This window comes from Populus trichocarpa, chromosome 2 (assembly GCF_000002775.5).
Source record: "Populus trichocarpa isolate Nisqually-1 chromosome 2, P.trichocarpa_v4.1, whole genome shotgun sequence".
Classification (NCBI taxonomy): domain Eukaryota; kingdom Viridiplantae; phylum Streptophyta; class Magnoliopsida; order Malpighiales; family Salicaceae; genus Populus; species Populus trichocarpa.
In genome coordinates, this window is record NC_037286.2 from 11,347,629 (window position 1) to 11,364,547 (window position 16,919).

Here is a 16,919-nt window from a genome sequence, read left to right on the forward strand (position 1 = left end):
ATCATATTTAACAGATAAAAAAGTTGAAAAGAGATAAAAAAAATATAAAAAATCTATTGCAATAAATTATTTTAAATAAAATAAATAGTAATTAAAATAATAAAAAATAAATCTGACAGATAAAAAATTAAAAGATGGTAAAATTTAAAAAATTTTAATTTTATAAATTATTTCAAAGAAAGCAAAATCAAAATAATATAAATTAAATCTAACAAATAAAAAGTTAAAAGATGATAAAATTTTAAAAAATCTAATTTTATAAATTATTTAAATAAAATAAATAGTAATAAAAAAATAAATAGCAAATATAATAAATAAAAATTTTCGTAAAAAAACAAATAACAATGAAGATTAAACTTTATATAAAAATAAATTAAATCAAATTATAAGAGATAAAATTTAAAAATAAATAAAAAATTCAAAGTAAAATATATAATAATGAAAAAATTGATAATCAAATTAAATATAATCAACAAATAATAAAAATATTTTTAAATTTTTCATAATTCTTAGAAAGTAGTTTTTATCTAAAATATAATATATATATTTCTAAAATATTTGTTTTTCATGACAAACAAATAAAAAAATAAAAAATAATTTTAAAAACATTACTTTTCAGGGCTTAAAATATAAAACCAAAAATTTGTACGGCTTTGGAGATACGTTGAATAAAAGAAATAAGAAATAAAGAAACAGACCTTTGGGCATATGGGCTGCCGGATTAGACACGGGGATCTACATGAATGAAACAAATGGGATCTTGGGGCCAATTTATAGGCCTTAAATATGTGGGCTAAAAAAACCAAATATTACCGGGCCATTTCGTAAACGAAAACATAAAATTGGAAATCTTGTATTGTATTGAAAAAAAAAATTAAAGAAAAGAAAAGAAAATATTTTAGACGGTGCTCGATTTTCTTAGATGTCGTGCTCTACTTTTTTTTTTTTTTTTTGTCAAAGGTGATTATTAAGTAACTGGGTGTTTAACTGTTTGTTTGTTTATACTTTCACATTTTCTAGTTAATTGTTTTAGGGTACCTGGATTGTTAATTGTTTTAAACTTTAATCATTGATTTTTTTTCTTTTTAATTTAGCCCTTTAAAATTATGATATCATGGTTTTATATGCTGACATTTGGTTACTCTTTTTTTATTTTTTAGTTTAACGTGGGTGTTCGGGCCAGCTTGCGCGTACCTCGACTAATCCCACGGGCCCTGAAGTTAACGACCATGTAAGCCTCCAGTGGCCATCATATGAGCAACCACCGGGCTCGAACCTGAGATCACAGAGGGAGCAAACCTCTTGATCCCAAACTCTTACCACTGGGCCACCACCTAGATGGTTCTAGTTTTGTTACTCTTACTTGCATTATGCGTTGTCAAATATTACGATTTGGTATCTCAAGTTTTAATTTTTTTTCATTAAGTGGTCCATGTTGTTTTAAATTATTTCAGTTTGATTATAAATCTTGTTTTTATCATCTTTTAGAAAGGAGAGAAGAGAGAAGGGTACTGAAAGGTGAACGAGAGAGAAAGTTCTATAATGACCAAACTATCATCATCAATAATTTATATTTTGATCTCGATGGATTTTTTTTGAAATTTTTTTTAATAAAAATAGTTTTAAACTTTAGACCCTGTTTGTTTTTGTGTTTCAAAAGCGTTTTAAAAAAAAATAATTTTTTTATTTTTTTCTTTGCTTTAAATTAATATATATTTTAATGTTTTCAGATCATTTTGATGCGCTGATATCAAAAATAATTTTTTAAAAAATAAAAAAAATATTATTTTGAGGCATTTTTAAGTAAAAAATATTTTAAAAAATAATCGCAACCACACTCTCAAACAGGTGAATAATGCAAGGAAAGGTAGATTACATGTTTTTTTCATGTGTTTAGGATGAAAAGGAAGGTGAAAGTATAGGTTTATAGGGTTAAAAAACTTGAGCCAAAATTTTTCAATCACGGAGCCATTTTCAATGAATAAAAATGGTTGCAGGCGGACAATACATAATTCATTGTTTATGGAAAAAAACACTAACGGACAAACTAGCCTTAGATCTCAAGCCCATGTGTGTGGGCCTGGTTGTACACATAGGTGTATAGGCCTCGTTATAGATTATGGTAAGTTTTTATTTGAAAAATCATACTTTTGATAATAAAAAAAACATTTTCCCTCCAAAACTAAAAAGAAATTAATGAATACTAATTTCTTATATAATTTAAATTATTGGAGTTTTGACGGGTATTTATTTTAATTACTTTAAAGATTTATTCAAATAAAAGAATCATTGTTTCGCCGAAAATAAAAAATCATTAGTAACAAGAGAAATATATTTATTTTATTAAAATATAAATCATTGTAGTTTTTACAAATATTTATTTTAATTATCATAAAAATATTTTTAAAAATCCATTCCTTTTAAATTTTAAACAGAGAAGCTACATTTGCATGAATAAAAATCATATGTGCTTAATGAAAATGATAATAAAGATAAAATATTTGGACGTGTATATCTTCTTTTTTTTTTTTTGCAAGAAAGATAAGCTTTCAACTTTAGTTTTTTAATTAGTATTGATAACAATTTTTATGATTAATCTATTCATTTATTTTTCAATTTACTTTATTAAGTGTTTATATTGTTTTTCCATTTCTCAATTAAAAAAACTCAAAATATTGAAACATGCATTTATAATGTTGACACCTTCTTTTACCTTAGAAAAATAACTTAAAATACTACTAGCAATATAAAGTAGGTTCACTTGCTAGTTGTTTCTCTAAAGAATGGAAGCAGTGTCATTTCATATGTATTTATCTTTCAATTTTTCATTTTAATCTTTAGTTATTGTTAATAATTTTTTTTTACAATGTTTTAATTCATATAGAATTTTAGTTTAATTTATTAAAGGCAAGTACTAGCTTTCTAATTTTCAATTAAAATTTCTCATGATGTGAGAAAAGGTGTTTATGATGCCTGCATATTATTCTCGTATTAGAAACTAATTTGGATTTCTCTCTGTAGTATAGCGGGAGTACTTGGCTAGTAAATTAGTGTTGTAAATTTTATTATAACATGATTAGTGGGTATATTTGATGTCAAATTTAAAATGAAATATATATACTTTTTGGGTTACAATAATGTTGAAATTTAATCTTTAACACGAGTTCTTTAACATGTAACATTAACATAGTTTAAATAAATTATTAATGAATGAAAAACTAATTTCAAATAATTTTTGGTTGACATGTTTTGGTGAAACCTTATATAAAAAAACTTTATCATATATATATATGTATATATAAATTCTCGATGTTTATAAACTAAGAGGTTGAAAAATTAAAATTAGATCCAAAGGACATCCAAGTTTTTAGAAGGAAGAGGTCTAAGCAAAAAAAACTTTGAGTTTAAACCCATATACACATGTCGACTCGTGCTTGGGCTTCTTACCTGGATTTGAATTTACTGTAAAACAATAATTTGGGTTACAAAAAATTATTTTTTACCAATTAAAATTTAGAATTGGGCCTGGTCCATGAAATTTTTTTTTTCCAGTCAACTATTTTGTCCCATTCAGCCTATGAATGTTAACCATCTATTCCAAAAGTATTTTCTGCAAATCTGAATAATTTTTTTAGCTCAAAAATTAAGATTTATGGCCACTATATTTAGATTTAATTCATGATTTATGGTAGCTAATCAAATATTTATAATTATAGAAATTGATTATAATTATTACCATAATTAATTGTTTAATTTTTTAACTTTTAAAATGTACTATAAAAATGAGAGTGAAGGAAGAGTTTCCAAGAAGTTTTTTTTCTCTCTCCAAATTTTGACACTCTTCCTCAACTCATTTTTAGTGTTTTTTTTATTTTTTTATGCTTTAATTATCCTCTCAAATCTAGAGTATAGGTTCACTTTGCTTAGAGATAATTGAGTAATGATTCAAAGATCTTATTTATAAGTGTATATAAACTAAGGTGATTTTATTTAACATATTGCAAATATCTTAGTTGTACAAGTGATGAACAATAAAATTTTAAAAATAAATAATTCATCATTAATAATAACAAAAATTTTATGATTTTAAAGTATTTTAAAAAATAATTACAATTACAAAATTTAAACATAGTAAATTTTGAGCTAATTTTATTTGGAGCTGGCTTTGATCTGTTCAAGATGACTCGAAACCGGAGAATATGGACATGAGTGAAACGATTGCCAATGTCTTGTCAAAATAAGACATTGAAAATTGATGAAAATTTTGGGACATATGGCTACTTTTTTTCATGAACAAGTTTCTATTTCAGACAGTCGATGAAGACCAGCAGGAAGCAACAAGGTAGAAAGTCTCAGCATTTGAGGCCCTACTTCCACTCTTCCATTAAACTTGTGGACACAAATCAGCAACAGGAACATGATATTGTCAGAGTTCTAATCAGATTGATAGAGTTCCTTTACTGTTTCACGAAAATTAGCAAGTCATTACTCTTGCAATGACTAATAAAAGATTTAATTCATGATTTATAATGACTAATAAAAGATTAATAATGATAATTTATAATAACTGTCGGCAAAGTTTCTATTTCAGACAATCGTTGAAGACCAGCAGGAAGCAACAAGGTAGAAAGTCTCAGCATTTGAGGCCCTACTTCCACTCTTCCATTAAACTTGTGGACACAAATCAGCAACAGGAACATGATATTCTCAGAGTTCTAATCAGATTGATAGAGTTCGTTTACTGTTTCAAGAAAATTAGCAAAACAGGAAGTGGGCCAAGAGGATACCTGCTTTGCTTAGGCCTTAGGACTTGCCTTGTGTTAACTGTCGGCAAAGGACACCAGTCACGTTCTTAACTGTTGTCCGGGTTCGGCCGTGGAGGGAAGCGGGTGAGTGAGGTGAAAAAAACGTTTTCCTTTTTATTTGGGGTAATGTGCAAGTTCACCCCCACTTGATGTTCTTCGTCTCAAACAAAAGAAGAAAGCGTCCGTAATATGAACATAATTTTTTAATTGAGAAAAGAAAACGATATTCTTTATGATTAATCAAATAACCTAAAAAAAATTTAATGAAACCCACGCTGAGCTGCATATAAGACTTCAAGTTAATTTCTAACTCAAGAGAATGAAGTGACTACGCCAATTTTTGCTTGATAAAATAAATAAAATAATAAATAAATAAAAAAAGTGATAAAGCTAATTAAATAACAAAGCGGAAAAACAAAAAGTGATAAATATGAATATTTTATTTTACATGTTTTGATTTATTTTATGCTAGGCTAATGAAAAACCGATTTTGTTTTTATAATTGCATTTTTAAAATATAACTCATTTATATAAAATATAAGAGGAAAAAAAATAAACTATAATAATATCTTTAAAGCATTATGAAATTAAAAAAATCATTTTAAAAGATCAATAACCATTAAAAAAAGAGTTAAGACAAAAAAATTAAAAAATAAGAGAAAGGGTATTAATCAATATTTAAGTAGAAAAAATAAATGAAAAAAAAAAGAGATAGGCCCACGTGCATGGCTAACCAGTAAAGAGCCCAAGCGCGTCTATGCCTGGAAGACTAAGAGCATGTTTGGGAACGCGGCTGCGGCTGCGGCCGCGTTCCCAAAAAATTTGAAAATTATTTTTTTTTTTTGTTAAAATTTAATATGGTTTGTACGTTTTGGATCGTTTTGATGTGCTGATGTCAAAAATGATTTTTAAAAAATGAAAAAACATCATTGGCATGTATTTTGACACGAAAAGTTATTTGAAAAGCACCCGCAACCACACTGCCAAACACGCTCTAAGCTTGCTGATTTAGGCGATAACATGATAAGAATGGTAGCAAGCACCAAAAATAGAGAATTGGCCAAAACAGGGTTAAAATACCAAGAACCATAAAATCTTATTTTTATTTCTAAAATATTAATATGATAAGTTCTTTCTCCATTATAAAAGATTTACAAATCTTTATATAAACTTAAAACTGCCATAACAAGATAGAAAGAATTAGGATCCTAATCATCTTTTCTCGATCCCTCATCTTCTTCATCTTTTCTCAATCATTGATTCTTGGCTTTTCTTATCTCTTACATGTCGTTATTGTTCCCACCAGGCAGAAGCTCGATTCTTCAATCTAATCATAATTAACTTTACTCACATCTATTAGAGAATCTTTTTGTATTAAAAAAATCATTACATCTCATTCAACGAATTTATGAACTCTGCTGCTTATAAAGTTCCATCAAATCTAGAGATTTTAATATAAATTCAAAAATCTGTGGTTCTTTTTTCTTTCCATGATCAGAAGGTTGCTTCATATGCTCTTGCATTTGGAATGGGTTTATGGTACAACATAAGGATCCATGGTCACTTTCTTCCTATTTTTGTTCCCGTAGGTCTCTCTGTTTTAACTAACGAGTTAATTCTAAAATTTGCCTCTGCATGTCCTCTATCATGAGCTTCTAAATGTTTCTCTCATTAGAAGAACCTCCCAATCCCTTCCTATCAGACCATGTTCGACTTTTCATCGTCTTCTCATTATTGTTGTTTAGCAGTATACATTAAGTAAAAACTGACTTAGGATTGCAGCACACAACAAAACAATAACCTAAAATCATTGGGCTATAATACCAACTACTACAAACAAAAGCAAGACAAGGATAACAACAAGTATGTGAAATAGAAAATTGGTAGAAACAAGATTAAAACACAAATAACCCTAAAATCTTTTTTATTTTCATTTATAAAATATTAATTTGATAATTTATGCCTCTCTAGAGGCTTACATGTCTTTATACATGCCTAAAACCGACCTTAACAAGGTAGAGAAAATCAAAATCCTAAAACAAAAAAAAAGATAGCTAATAATCATAAAATTTAGAGAAAAAAAATAACAAAACTGAATAAAATAAAAATTTTAAAGCCTAATTTGAGAACAACCATGTAGTGGATGAATTGATAAAAATTCGAGTATAATCTAATGGTAAGATTAAAAGTTATGATTTCTTTTAGCCATTATGTTGGTATGGCATGACCAAACTTCCTCTTAAGTCTAGCCATGTCCTACTGATTTATAAAAGCATATGTTAGGCTGTCCATATAGTTTGTTTGTGACAAATACCTACCTAGTTATGACATATCTCCATAAGATTACTCACAATCCTTATTTTCTACTAGCCCAGCTACATGTACCATGTTTGGAATGTTTTTTTGTTGTCCACTTTACTCTTTTTTTTCTTTCTAAACAAGTGATTGGTTGTCTACTAGACTGTTTTTCAATCACCTTTGGTAATTAGAAAATCATGGTTCAAGTTCTTGAACCATGCAAACCTATTTTCCTCCTTATTTTCACTCGAAAACACCATAAGACTTTAATAAACCTATTAGAACCCCAAAAACTCTTTGATCAATCTAAAAATGTAATAATTAACCAAATCAAAAAAGATTAATAGACTTTTTTTTGGCATGGTTATAGAAAAACACCACCTCCATTAAAATCTTCTCGAGAATATGAACTCATTTATACAAATGTCGATCTTTTTAGTGGCTATAATATATTGAACCAAGCATTTTCTCTCTCCTAAATTTTTTTTGATAACTTTCTCTCCATGGAGAAAATAAAGTTTGCTATCAAAACGTGAATCGCAAAAATAACAAGGACAAAAAGATAAGAAAAAAAAAACTTCGGGTATCAAACTAAAATTTTTCGTGCAAAGAACTAAATGGAGCATGTTTTATTGTTCTTTGTCAAATGTGATCTATTTTTTTTAATTCTTATCTTAAACCTGGAATAAAATGTGATTTTACAAAACCTGTGAGGATTGAATTGTAAGTTTCAAAAGCTTGATCAACAAAAAAAGAAACTCGACTATTCAAATGAACACGCGAGTCCACAATGCATTGCATTGTGAGGCGTGCTATACACATAAAAAACACACACACACTTCTTTCCCTCAATTGGCTTGGGAACATTGAAAGGATATGCTTCAATTTTGTACCAATATAATTCACTTTGCTTTTCACTTTGTATAGACAATCTATTCGAGAATTAATCGTATTATTTGGACTGATTACTCTTAATTAATGTGTTCTCCTATGCTTTCTTCCTCATTTCTCTCTTTATTAAAAAACAATTATTAATATAATTATTCTAGCCAATCTTTATAAAATTCACTATTTTTTAAATGTATTTACACCTGAAATAAATATATAAATATTAATTAATCATAGAAAACAACGATGGTTTATGATAAAATTGATCAAGAGAATAATTGAATAAAAAAATCTATCAAGCTGGAGAAGTTTTTGATTGACTAAAAGAGTTGAAATAGCATTTGATCAAGTAATCAAAAATCATGATCGATCGATGAATAAATTTTAAACATGCAATGGGTAATTAAAAGAGAGTTTTATTCAAAACGAAAAGTCATATGATATCAAAGAAGTTTAGTTTATTTTTTTAATAATGGTAAATGTTTTCTTAAAAACGTGAAGAACATTTATACTGATACGCATGCCTCTGCTTGCAATGAAGGCGGATTCCCTTGCTAATTGTTTCCCTAAGGAAGGGTAGACGTGTCATTTCATCCAAGGATCCGGTCTATATTAGTGATGGCGCATATTCAATATTGATCGATGATTTCACAGCTTGGTCTGGTAATTATTTTTTGTCCAGAGAAGTTCATTATCTCATGTTATGTTCACCTGGTTTAATTTCAAGCTTTAAATTTGTTTTGGTTCACGTGCTACATCCTATTTATTTATGATGTTAAAAAATATTCCAGTATTAAATTGATGTTTAATTTTATAAAAATAAAATAAAATTTTATAAATTAAAAAAAAATAAAAAATTAAATTTAATATATAAAAAAATAGAACGAAGTTTTGCAAAAACTATAATGAGAGTATACTTTTAATCAAAAAATTAATTTTTTTATTCATGCATTTTGTTTTTTTATTTTTATGAAAAAATGTTTTTTTAATGGAAAGTATTATTTTTTAAATAAAAACTTATTATAATTGTGAAAGTTAGTTTTATTTATAAAAAACTTTGAATTTATTATTTTTACGCACCTATATGAAAAAAAATTAAAACCAATAAATCTAAGAAAATTATATAAAAAAATACAATAAAAACAAAAAATAGATATTTTATCCTTATTAAATATCAATAAGTAAATTATTTTTAAAATATTGTATATTAGGCTAATAAATAATTATTTATAAAGCAATTGACAATATCATCGTAGAAAATACCTAATCTTATTTAAAACAATGAAATAGTATAACCACTTAAATATTATTTTAATAAATTGATTTTTAAATTTTTTTTATTAAAAATGAAAAATAAAAAATACAGGGATATCTAAAAAAAAGTTACTCACACGCTATTATTTGTCTTTTCAACCATCTTTGAATGATTGAAAAGTCGGTGTATAAGTTTTTGTACTTTAAAATTTTAATTTTCAATTTGTATCCACTTCAAATACGTCCTATTTTTTTTTAATAAATCCATTTGAAACTCCCCAGAAAAACCTATATATGCATGCCTCTAGGCTCTAGCACATTGTAGAGACGACATAGAGAGAGGCCATAAGAAAATATCAGCCAATGGAGTACCTTTTTTACCTGCTACTAATTTCTTTTTGTTGGGCATGTCTACACGTGCTCAACGCATCCGTTCTACTTCGCCGGAAGTCCGGTTGCACCGTCCTCCCACCTGGCCCTCGCCAGTTGCCGATAATTGGAAACATATTAGCCCTCGGTGACAAGCCCCACCGAACACTTGCTAAACTCTCACAAACTTATGGACCTTTAATGACCCTCAAGCTTGGTAGGATAACCACAATAGTCATCTCCTCTCCGAATATCGCCAAAGAAGCATTACAGAAACATGACCAAGCCTTGTCTAGCAGAACAGTCCCAGATGCTCTTCATGTACAATACTATAACTACCACAAAAATTCAATGATATGGTTGCCTGCGTCGACTCAATGGAAATTTCTCAGAAAACTCACTGCCACACAAATGTTCACTTCGCAAAGGCTTGATGCCAGCCGAGCCCTCCGTGGAAAAAAGGTTCAAGAATTGCTAGAATATGTTCATGAAAAGTGCAACAACGGACATGCTGTCGACGTTGGTAGATCTGTTTTCACAACTGTCCTTAATTTAATTTCAAACACCTTCTTCTCTCTTGATGTAACCAATTACAATTCTGATTTGTCTCAAGAGTTCAGCAATCTTGTGGTGGGTTTCTTGGAACAAATTGGCAAGCCAAATATTGCCGACTATTTCCCAATACTTCGATTAGTAGATCCACAAGGTATAAGACGAAAGACGAATAATTATTTGAAAAGATTAACTCAAATTTTTGATAGTATCATCAACGAGAGGACACGACTACGTTCTTCTTCGGTTGCATCCAAGGCAAGCCATGATGTACTTGATGCCCTGCTGATTCTAGCCAAAGAAAACAATACTGAATTGAGCTCCACTGACATACAGGTTTTGCTTATTGTAAGTATTGAGATTAGATTATCTAATTCAAAATTATGACCAAGTTTTTCTGCACACTAACCTTCAGTTCAGAAATTAATTATCTTACGTGTTTACATCAGGATTTTTTCATTGCGGGCACTGACACTACCTCAAGCACAGTAGAGTGGGCAATGACAGAGTTATTACTGAACCCTGATAAAATGGTCAAAGCCAAAAATGAGCTCCAACAAGTCGAAGGACCAGTTCAAGAATCAGACATCTCCAAGTGTCCTTACCTTCAAGCAATAGTCAAAGAGACATTTCGGCTGCACCCACCATCACCATTCCTGCCCCGTAAAGCCGTATCCGAAGTAGAGATGCAAGGCTTCACAGTGCCCAAAAATGCACAAGTACTAATCACTATTTGGGCAATAGGGAGAGATCCAGCCATATGGCCAGAACCTAATTCGTTCAAGCCTGAAAGGTTCTTAGAATGCCAAGCTGACGTGAAAGGAAGAGATTTTGAGCTAATTCCATTTGGAGCAGGAAGAAGGATTTGCCCTGGATTGCCTCTGGGCCACAAGATGGTGCATTTGACGTTGGCATCTCTCATCCACTCTTTTGATTGGAAGATTGCTGATGACTTGACACCAGAGGATATAGACATGAGTGAAACGTTTGGGTTTACATTACATAAGAGTGAGCCTCTCCGGGCTATACCCATGAAAACGTGAACTTATTTCTCTGCAATGTTACCATGACCTCTGGGACGAGGTATGAGATATTACGTTCTATTCCCATTGCTGGATTTGGACAGGGTACGCCTTGTAACTAACCGGGAGAACTGTTTCCCGAAATTAGAAATATAAAATAAAAAACAGAGCTGTCCTAACTTTATTGACTCTGATAAGGGGAAGTTGACACATCTAGCGGCTTGCGCACGATATTTTCCTGTTATGTTTATGGGTTTCTGGTCTGCTTTCTCTCCCTCTTTCTACTGTCTCCTCCCTCTTTCATTTTCTTTTCCTTTCATTAGCTTATCTCCTGCTTATCTCTGATTTTTCGGCACAGAAATCATAGTGCATCGCCCATCGCTTGTGGATTTTTTTTTCTTTTTCATTATCGCTAGCTTGAGCACTACCGTTATGGTTGTTTCGGCAATTCTATTCTTCTCTCTAATGATTTTCTTACCTCATTTTTTTTAAAAATTTTCTCTGCTTTCTATAAACACCCTCCATCATGGATGGGTTTAGTGTTTTTTTTTAGGATCCATGCTCTCTTTTTCATGGTCGGACAGTAATGGATGTTTGGGGAATTGTTTGAAGGCTAGATTTCAAAGATTTTAGATTTAAGACTCCATTTTAGTGGCTAGATTTAATGTAGATTGGTGGTTTTAGATGTTAATTGGATGATAATTCATGAGGTTGGGTTTCTTATTTTGAAGGATTTTAAAAGTTTTTGTTGGAATCTAAGTTGTTTATTGGAAATTTTATGATGTTTAGTGGTATATTCTGTGATTTATTTTGATAAAAGAGAGTAAAGAGAAATTATAGAAAAAAATATTTTTATCATTTATTATAAATCTTGATTTTTATTTTTTCTCTTCTTTATTTATTTATTTGTATTTGTTTTTTTAATTAAAAAAACATGTTATTATTGATGGTGTCGTGTATCATGTATAGTAGCCAATCAAATCGTTACGTAAATAGTTACAAGTAATATTAATTTTGTTTATATATATACTAGTTACATGCCCCGCGCGATGCCGCGGGTCAATTATTTTTTGCATTTTAAAAATAGTCAAGATCTAAAAGTGTTAGGTTTTTTTGCAAAGTTATACCCAAGAGTTTCAGGTTTGGTTGCAACGCCTGACCCAAGAGTAATGTTTATAATATTAATAATAACATTAAACTTGGGTTAACCCTTAGCATAAAAGTGTCTGGACTGCAATACCAGACCCAATAGCATTGGACGTGGGTCTGGCTGTAAGGTCGTGTCATAAAAGTGTGATAATTAAATAGATTAGTTAAAAAGAAAAAAAATCAACAGGAAGAAAAAAACTAATGAAAAAAGAAAAAAAAATGAATTAATTGGGTTAACCCTTCAAACCAGGTTAACCCGTCATACTTTGAATTCGCATCGTGAAAGTTTGATAATTAAAAAGAAAAAAACAAATTAATGGGTTAACCCAGAATTAACTGGGCTAACTCGTCAAACCAGGTTAACCTGTCAAACCCGGAATCCGTGTAATGAAAGTTTGATAACTAAATAGAAAAAAATTTAACATTAACAATTTAAATTAAACAAAAAAAATTAATTAAAAAGAAAAAAAAAACTAAAGGCATCAGCCGAGAACTACTTATAAAAAAATTTAACATTAATAAGCTAAATTAATTAAATAAAATTAATTAAAAAGAAAAAATAAAAGAAAAAAAACCTCTAAGAAGAAAAAAAACTAAATAGAAAGAAATTTAACATTAACAAACTAAACTAAACGAAAAAAATAATTAAAAAGAAAAAAAAAGCAAAAGATAAAATAAAATTCTGGTTAACTCGTCAAACCAAGTTAACCCTTTAAACCCGGGATCCGTGTCATGAATGTCTGGTGACTAAATAAAAAAAAAGTGAACATTAATAAACTGAACTAAACAAAAAAAATTAATTAAAAAGAAAAAAAATCCGGGTTAACTCGTCAAACCATGTTAACCTGTTAAACCCAGTATTTGTGTCATGAAAGTCTGATAACTAAATAAAAAAAATTTAACATTAACAAACTAAATTAAACAAAAATATTTATGAAAATAATAATAAAAAAAATTGACGGGTCAACCCGGAATTAACTGGGTTCACCCGTGAAACCAGGTTAACCCGTGAAACTCGGGATATGTGTCATGAAAGTCTAATAACTAAATAGAAAGAAATTTAACATTAACAAACTAAACTAAACGAAAAAAAATTAATTAAAAAAAACAAAAAAAGAAGGAAAAAAAATCCCAAAAAGCATAAAAAAACAGCTAAAAAAACTTAGACAACTTAAAAAAACAAAAACAAAAACAAAAACAAAAACGCCTAAGGAATTACTGTCTTACTGTGGACTGCACTGTGCAGTCCACAGTAAAACACTGATTCCTTTTAGCTATTTATGAAAGTTTGATAACTGAATAGGAAAAAAAAATTACGGGTTAACCCAAAATTAGCTGGGTTAACCCGTCAAACCCGGAATCCGTGTCATGAAAGTTTGATAACTAAATAGAAAAAATTTAACATTAACAAACTAAATTAAACGAAAAAATTAATTAAAAAGAAAAACCAGAAAAAAATCCGGGTTAACCCGTCAAACCCGGAACCCGTGTCATGAAAGTTTGATAACTAAATAGAAAAAAATTTAACATTAACAAAAAAAAATTCATTAAAAAAAACAAAGAAAAAAAACAGCTTAAAAAAACAAAGCAAAAAAAAAAAAAAAAAAAACAGCTCAGCGTTTCACTTTGGACTGCACTTGAAAAAATAATTAATTAAAAAGTAAACCAGAAAAAAAATCTGGGTTAACCCGTCAAACCCGGAACCCGTGTCATGAAAGTTTCATAATTAAATAGAAAGAAATTTAACATTAATAAAAAAAAATTAAACAAAAAAAATCATTAAAAAAATCAAAGAAAAAAACAGCTTAAAAAAATAAAACAAAACAGCTTAAAAAAAAATTTAAAAAGCAAAAAAAAAATAAAAAAATTGAGGGAAAGCATCTGCTCAGCGTTTCACTGTGGACTTGCACAGTGAAACACTGAGCAATTTTAGTATATTTTACAATATATATATATAAAAGTTCACGTTTTATCTTCGGATTTGATATAGAAAATAGTGCTAACACAGCCAAAGGGAAGAATAGCATGCAACATCCAACTTTTGAATTTCTTCTTTGATAAACTAAGGATATGTTTATTTTTTGAAAAATTATTTTTCAAATTTTTTTTATTTGTTTGTTATTAGAAAAGTTGGTCAATAGAAAACACTTTCTAGTCAAAGAAAAATTTGACTTGGTTTCCAAGAAAGTGTTTTCCTAAAAAATTTGGACGGAAAACACTTTTCGAAAGTTGTGAAAAATTTAGAAATGTCATATTATTTGCTGATTATATCAAATTTGATCCTCAAACTTTTGATTGCTATATATATTTTGTTTTGAATATTTATTTTTCAATTTCATCTCTTAAAATTTAATTTTTATATTAACTTTGATCCTATTTTTATAATTGTTATTTGCTTTTCCCTTATCATTTTTTTATTGAAATTTTTTATTTATCAAATTTGGTTCTTATTCTTTTGATTGTTACTTATTTTATTTGAAATAATTTATGAAATGTTAATTATTATTATTTTAATTTCTTCATCTTTTATTTTTTTTATTTTTTAGATTTGATCTCTATTATTTTGATTATTATTTATTTTATTTGAGATAATTTATGAAATTATATTTTTTTTCAATTTCATTTTCATTCAACTTTTTAATTTGTAAGATTTGTTCCTCATTATTTTAATAAACTTGAGAAAAATAAAACATTAATAAGTTATTTTCCAGCTCATTTTCCATGACATAACCAAACACTGGAAAGTGTTTTCCAGCTTATTTTCCATTACACTACCAAACATAAAAAAATAATTCATTTTATCGGAATTCACTTTTCCGGAATTTATTTTTTAAAAGAAAATTACTTTTCAGCAAACAAACGGGGCTTAAGTGATTAATTATTTTCCCTGTTTCTAAGAACATGAAATTCAAACATCAGTCTGGGTAAAACATGGTCTGGACATCATCAGTTTCGAAATACAGTTTTCTTTTGGCTTGGCGGGATTCATCCGCAGATATTGTTGACTGTAATGAAGAGCTTGCTGACATCATGGATCCAGGTGTGATCCTTACGTTGGGAGTGAGGTTTTCTGGGGTGGCTGGGCTGCTTAGTGGTCCGGTGAAGGAGCTGGACGAAACTGCAGAAGCAACTGTGGAAGCAACCATGGAAGATGCTGAAAACTTGTGAACACTTTTCTGATTTCTTCTAGATTAATGGCGTCCATTTCTTTCTGAAGTAACCCTCATGAAGTATGAATCATCATGATGCAAAAGATTTGTTTCTCCAATTCCTTTAGTTTTTGTTCTCCACCTGCTTAATTTCTCCATCCTTTCAAAATATACCATCAATTCCTTCCACGTCCTATGCGTTTTCAATCACGGAGCCATTTTCAATGAATAAAAATGGTTGCAGGCGGACAATGCATAATTCATTGTTTAAGGAAAAAAACACAAACGGACAAACTAGCCTTAGATCTCAAGCCCATGTGTGTGGGCCTGGTTGTACACATAGGTGTATAGGCCTCGTTATAGATTATGGTAAGTTTTTATTTGAAAAATCATACTTTTGATAATAAAAAAAGCATTTTCCCTCCAAAACTAAAAAGAAATTAATGAATACTAAAAATGAATTTTTGACTAAATAAATGGATTGTTTCTTATATAATTTAAATTATTGGAATTTTGACAGGTATTTATTTTAATTACTTTAAGGATTTATTCAAATAACCATGTTATAAATAAAAGAATCATTGTTTCGTCAAAATAAAAAATCATTAGTAACAAAAGAGAATATTTACAAGAGAAATACATTTATTTTATTAAAATATAAATCAGTGTATTTCTTACAAATATTTATTTTAATTATCATAAAAATATTTTTAAAAATTCATTCCTTTTAAATTTTAAGTAGAGAAGCTACATTTGCATGAATAAAAATCATATATGCTTGATGAAAATGATAGTAAAGATAAAATATTTGCACGTGTATATCTTTTTTTTTTTTGCAAGAAAGATAAGCTTTCTACTTTAGTTTTTAATTAGTATTGATAACACTTTTTATGATTAATCTATCTATTTATTTTTCAATTTACTTTATTAAGTGTTTATTTTGTTTTTCCATTTCTCAATTAAAATAACTCAAAATATTGAAACATGCATTTATAATGTTTGTTGTTACTCATTTTTTAAGCCATACATGCTAATGGAGATGGTGTATATCCCTTTTAAATTGAAGGTAGGAGTTTAGTTCAAGGTTGCTGGGAGATTGACAAAAGCAAAGAAGAAAGAAATGTTTTTCAAACCCTGTTTCAGTTGGCATCTGCTCTCTTTATCCTTCCCATTTGTTGCTAAAATTGTCAGGATTCTTAAGCTAATAAAAAAAAAACTGATTCTGCTGCTGTTGTAATTTTTTGTTCCAACTTAGGCCTTGATTCTGACTTGGTTTCGTGCAATATCTGACCATCCTGGCTATATTCTGTCACTCATGACATGTTGAAGAATTGACCTACACCTTTATTGGGTCCTAGGGCTTACTATTTTTATGGCAGACTCTCAGTCAAATTAGGATGCTTGGCATTGTCAGTTTCCTGAATTAGATCAGG

The 16,919-nt window shown here is 28.9% G+C and overlaps 1 protein-coding gene across 1 annotated transcript; it reads left to right on the forward strand.

Annotated features, from left to right (window-relative positions):
• The first annotated feature begins 9,557 nt into the window (after positions 1-9,557).
• Positions 9,558-11,451, forward strand: LOC7461731 (geraniol 8-hydroxylase). Its single transcript, XM_002301266.4, has 2 exons — positions 9,558-10,514; positions 10,616-11,451. The coding sequence occupies exons 1-2, from the start codon at positions 9,609-9,611 to the stop codon at positions 11,207-11,209; spliced, it is 1,500 nt and encodes a 499-aa protein (XP_002301302.3). The 5' UTR covers positions 9,558-9,608; the 3' UTR covers positions 11,210-11,451.
• Positions 11,452-16,919: the final 5,468 nt, after the last annotated feature.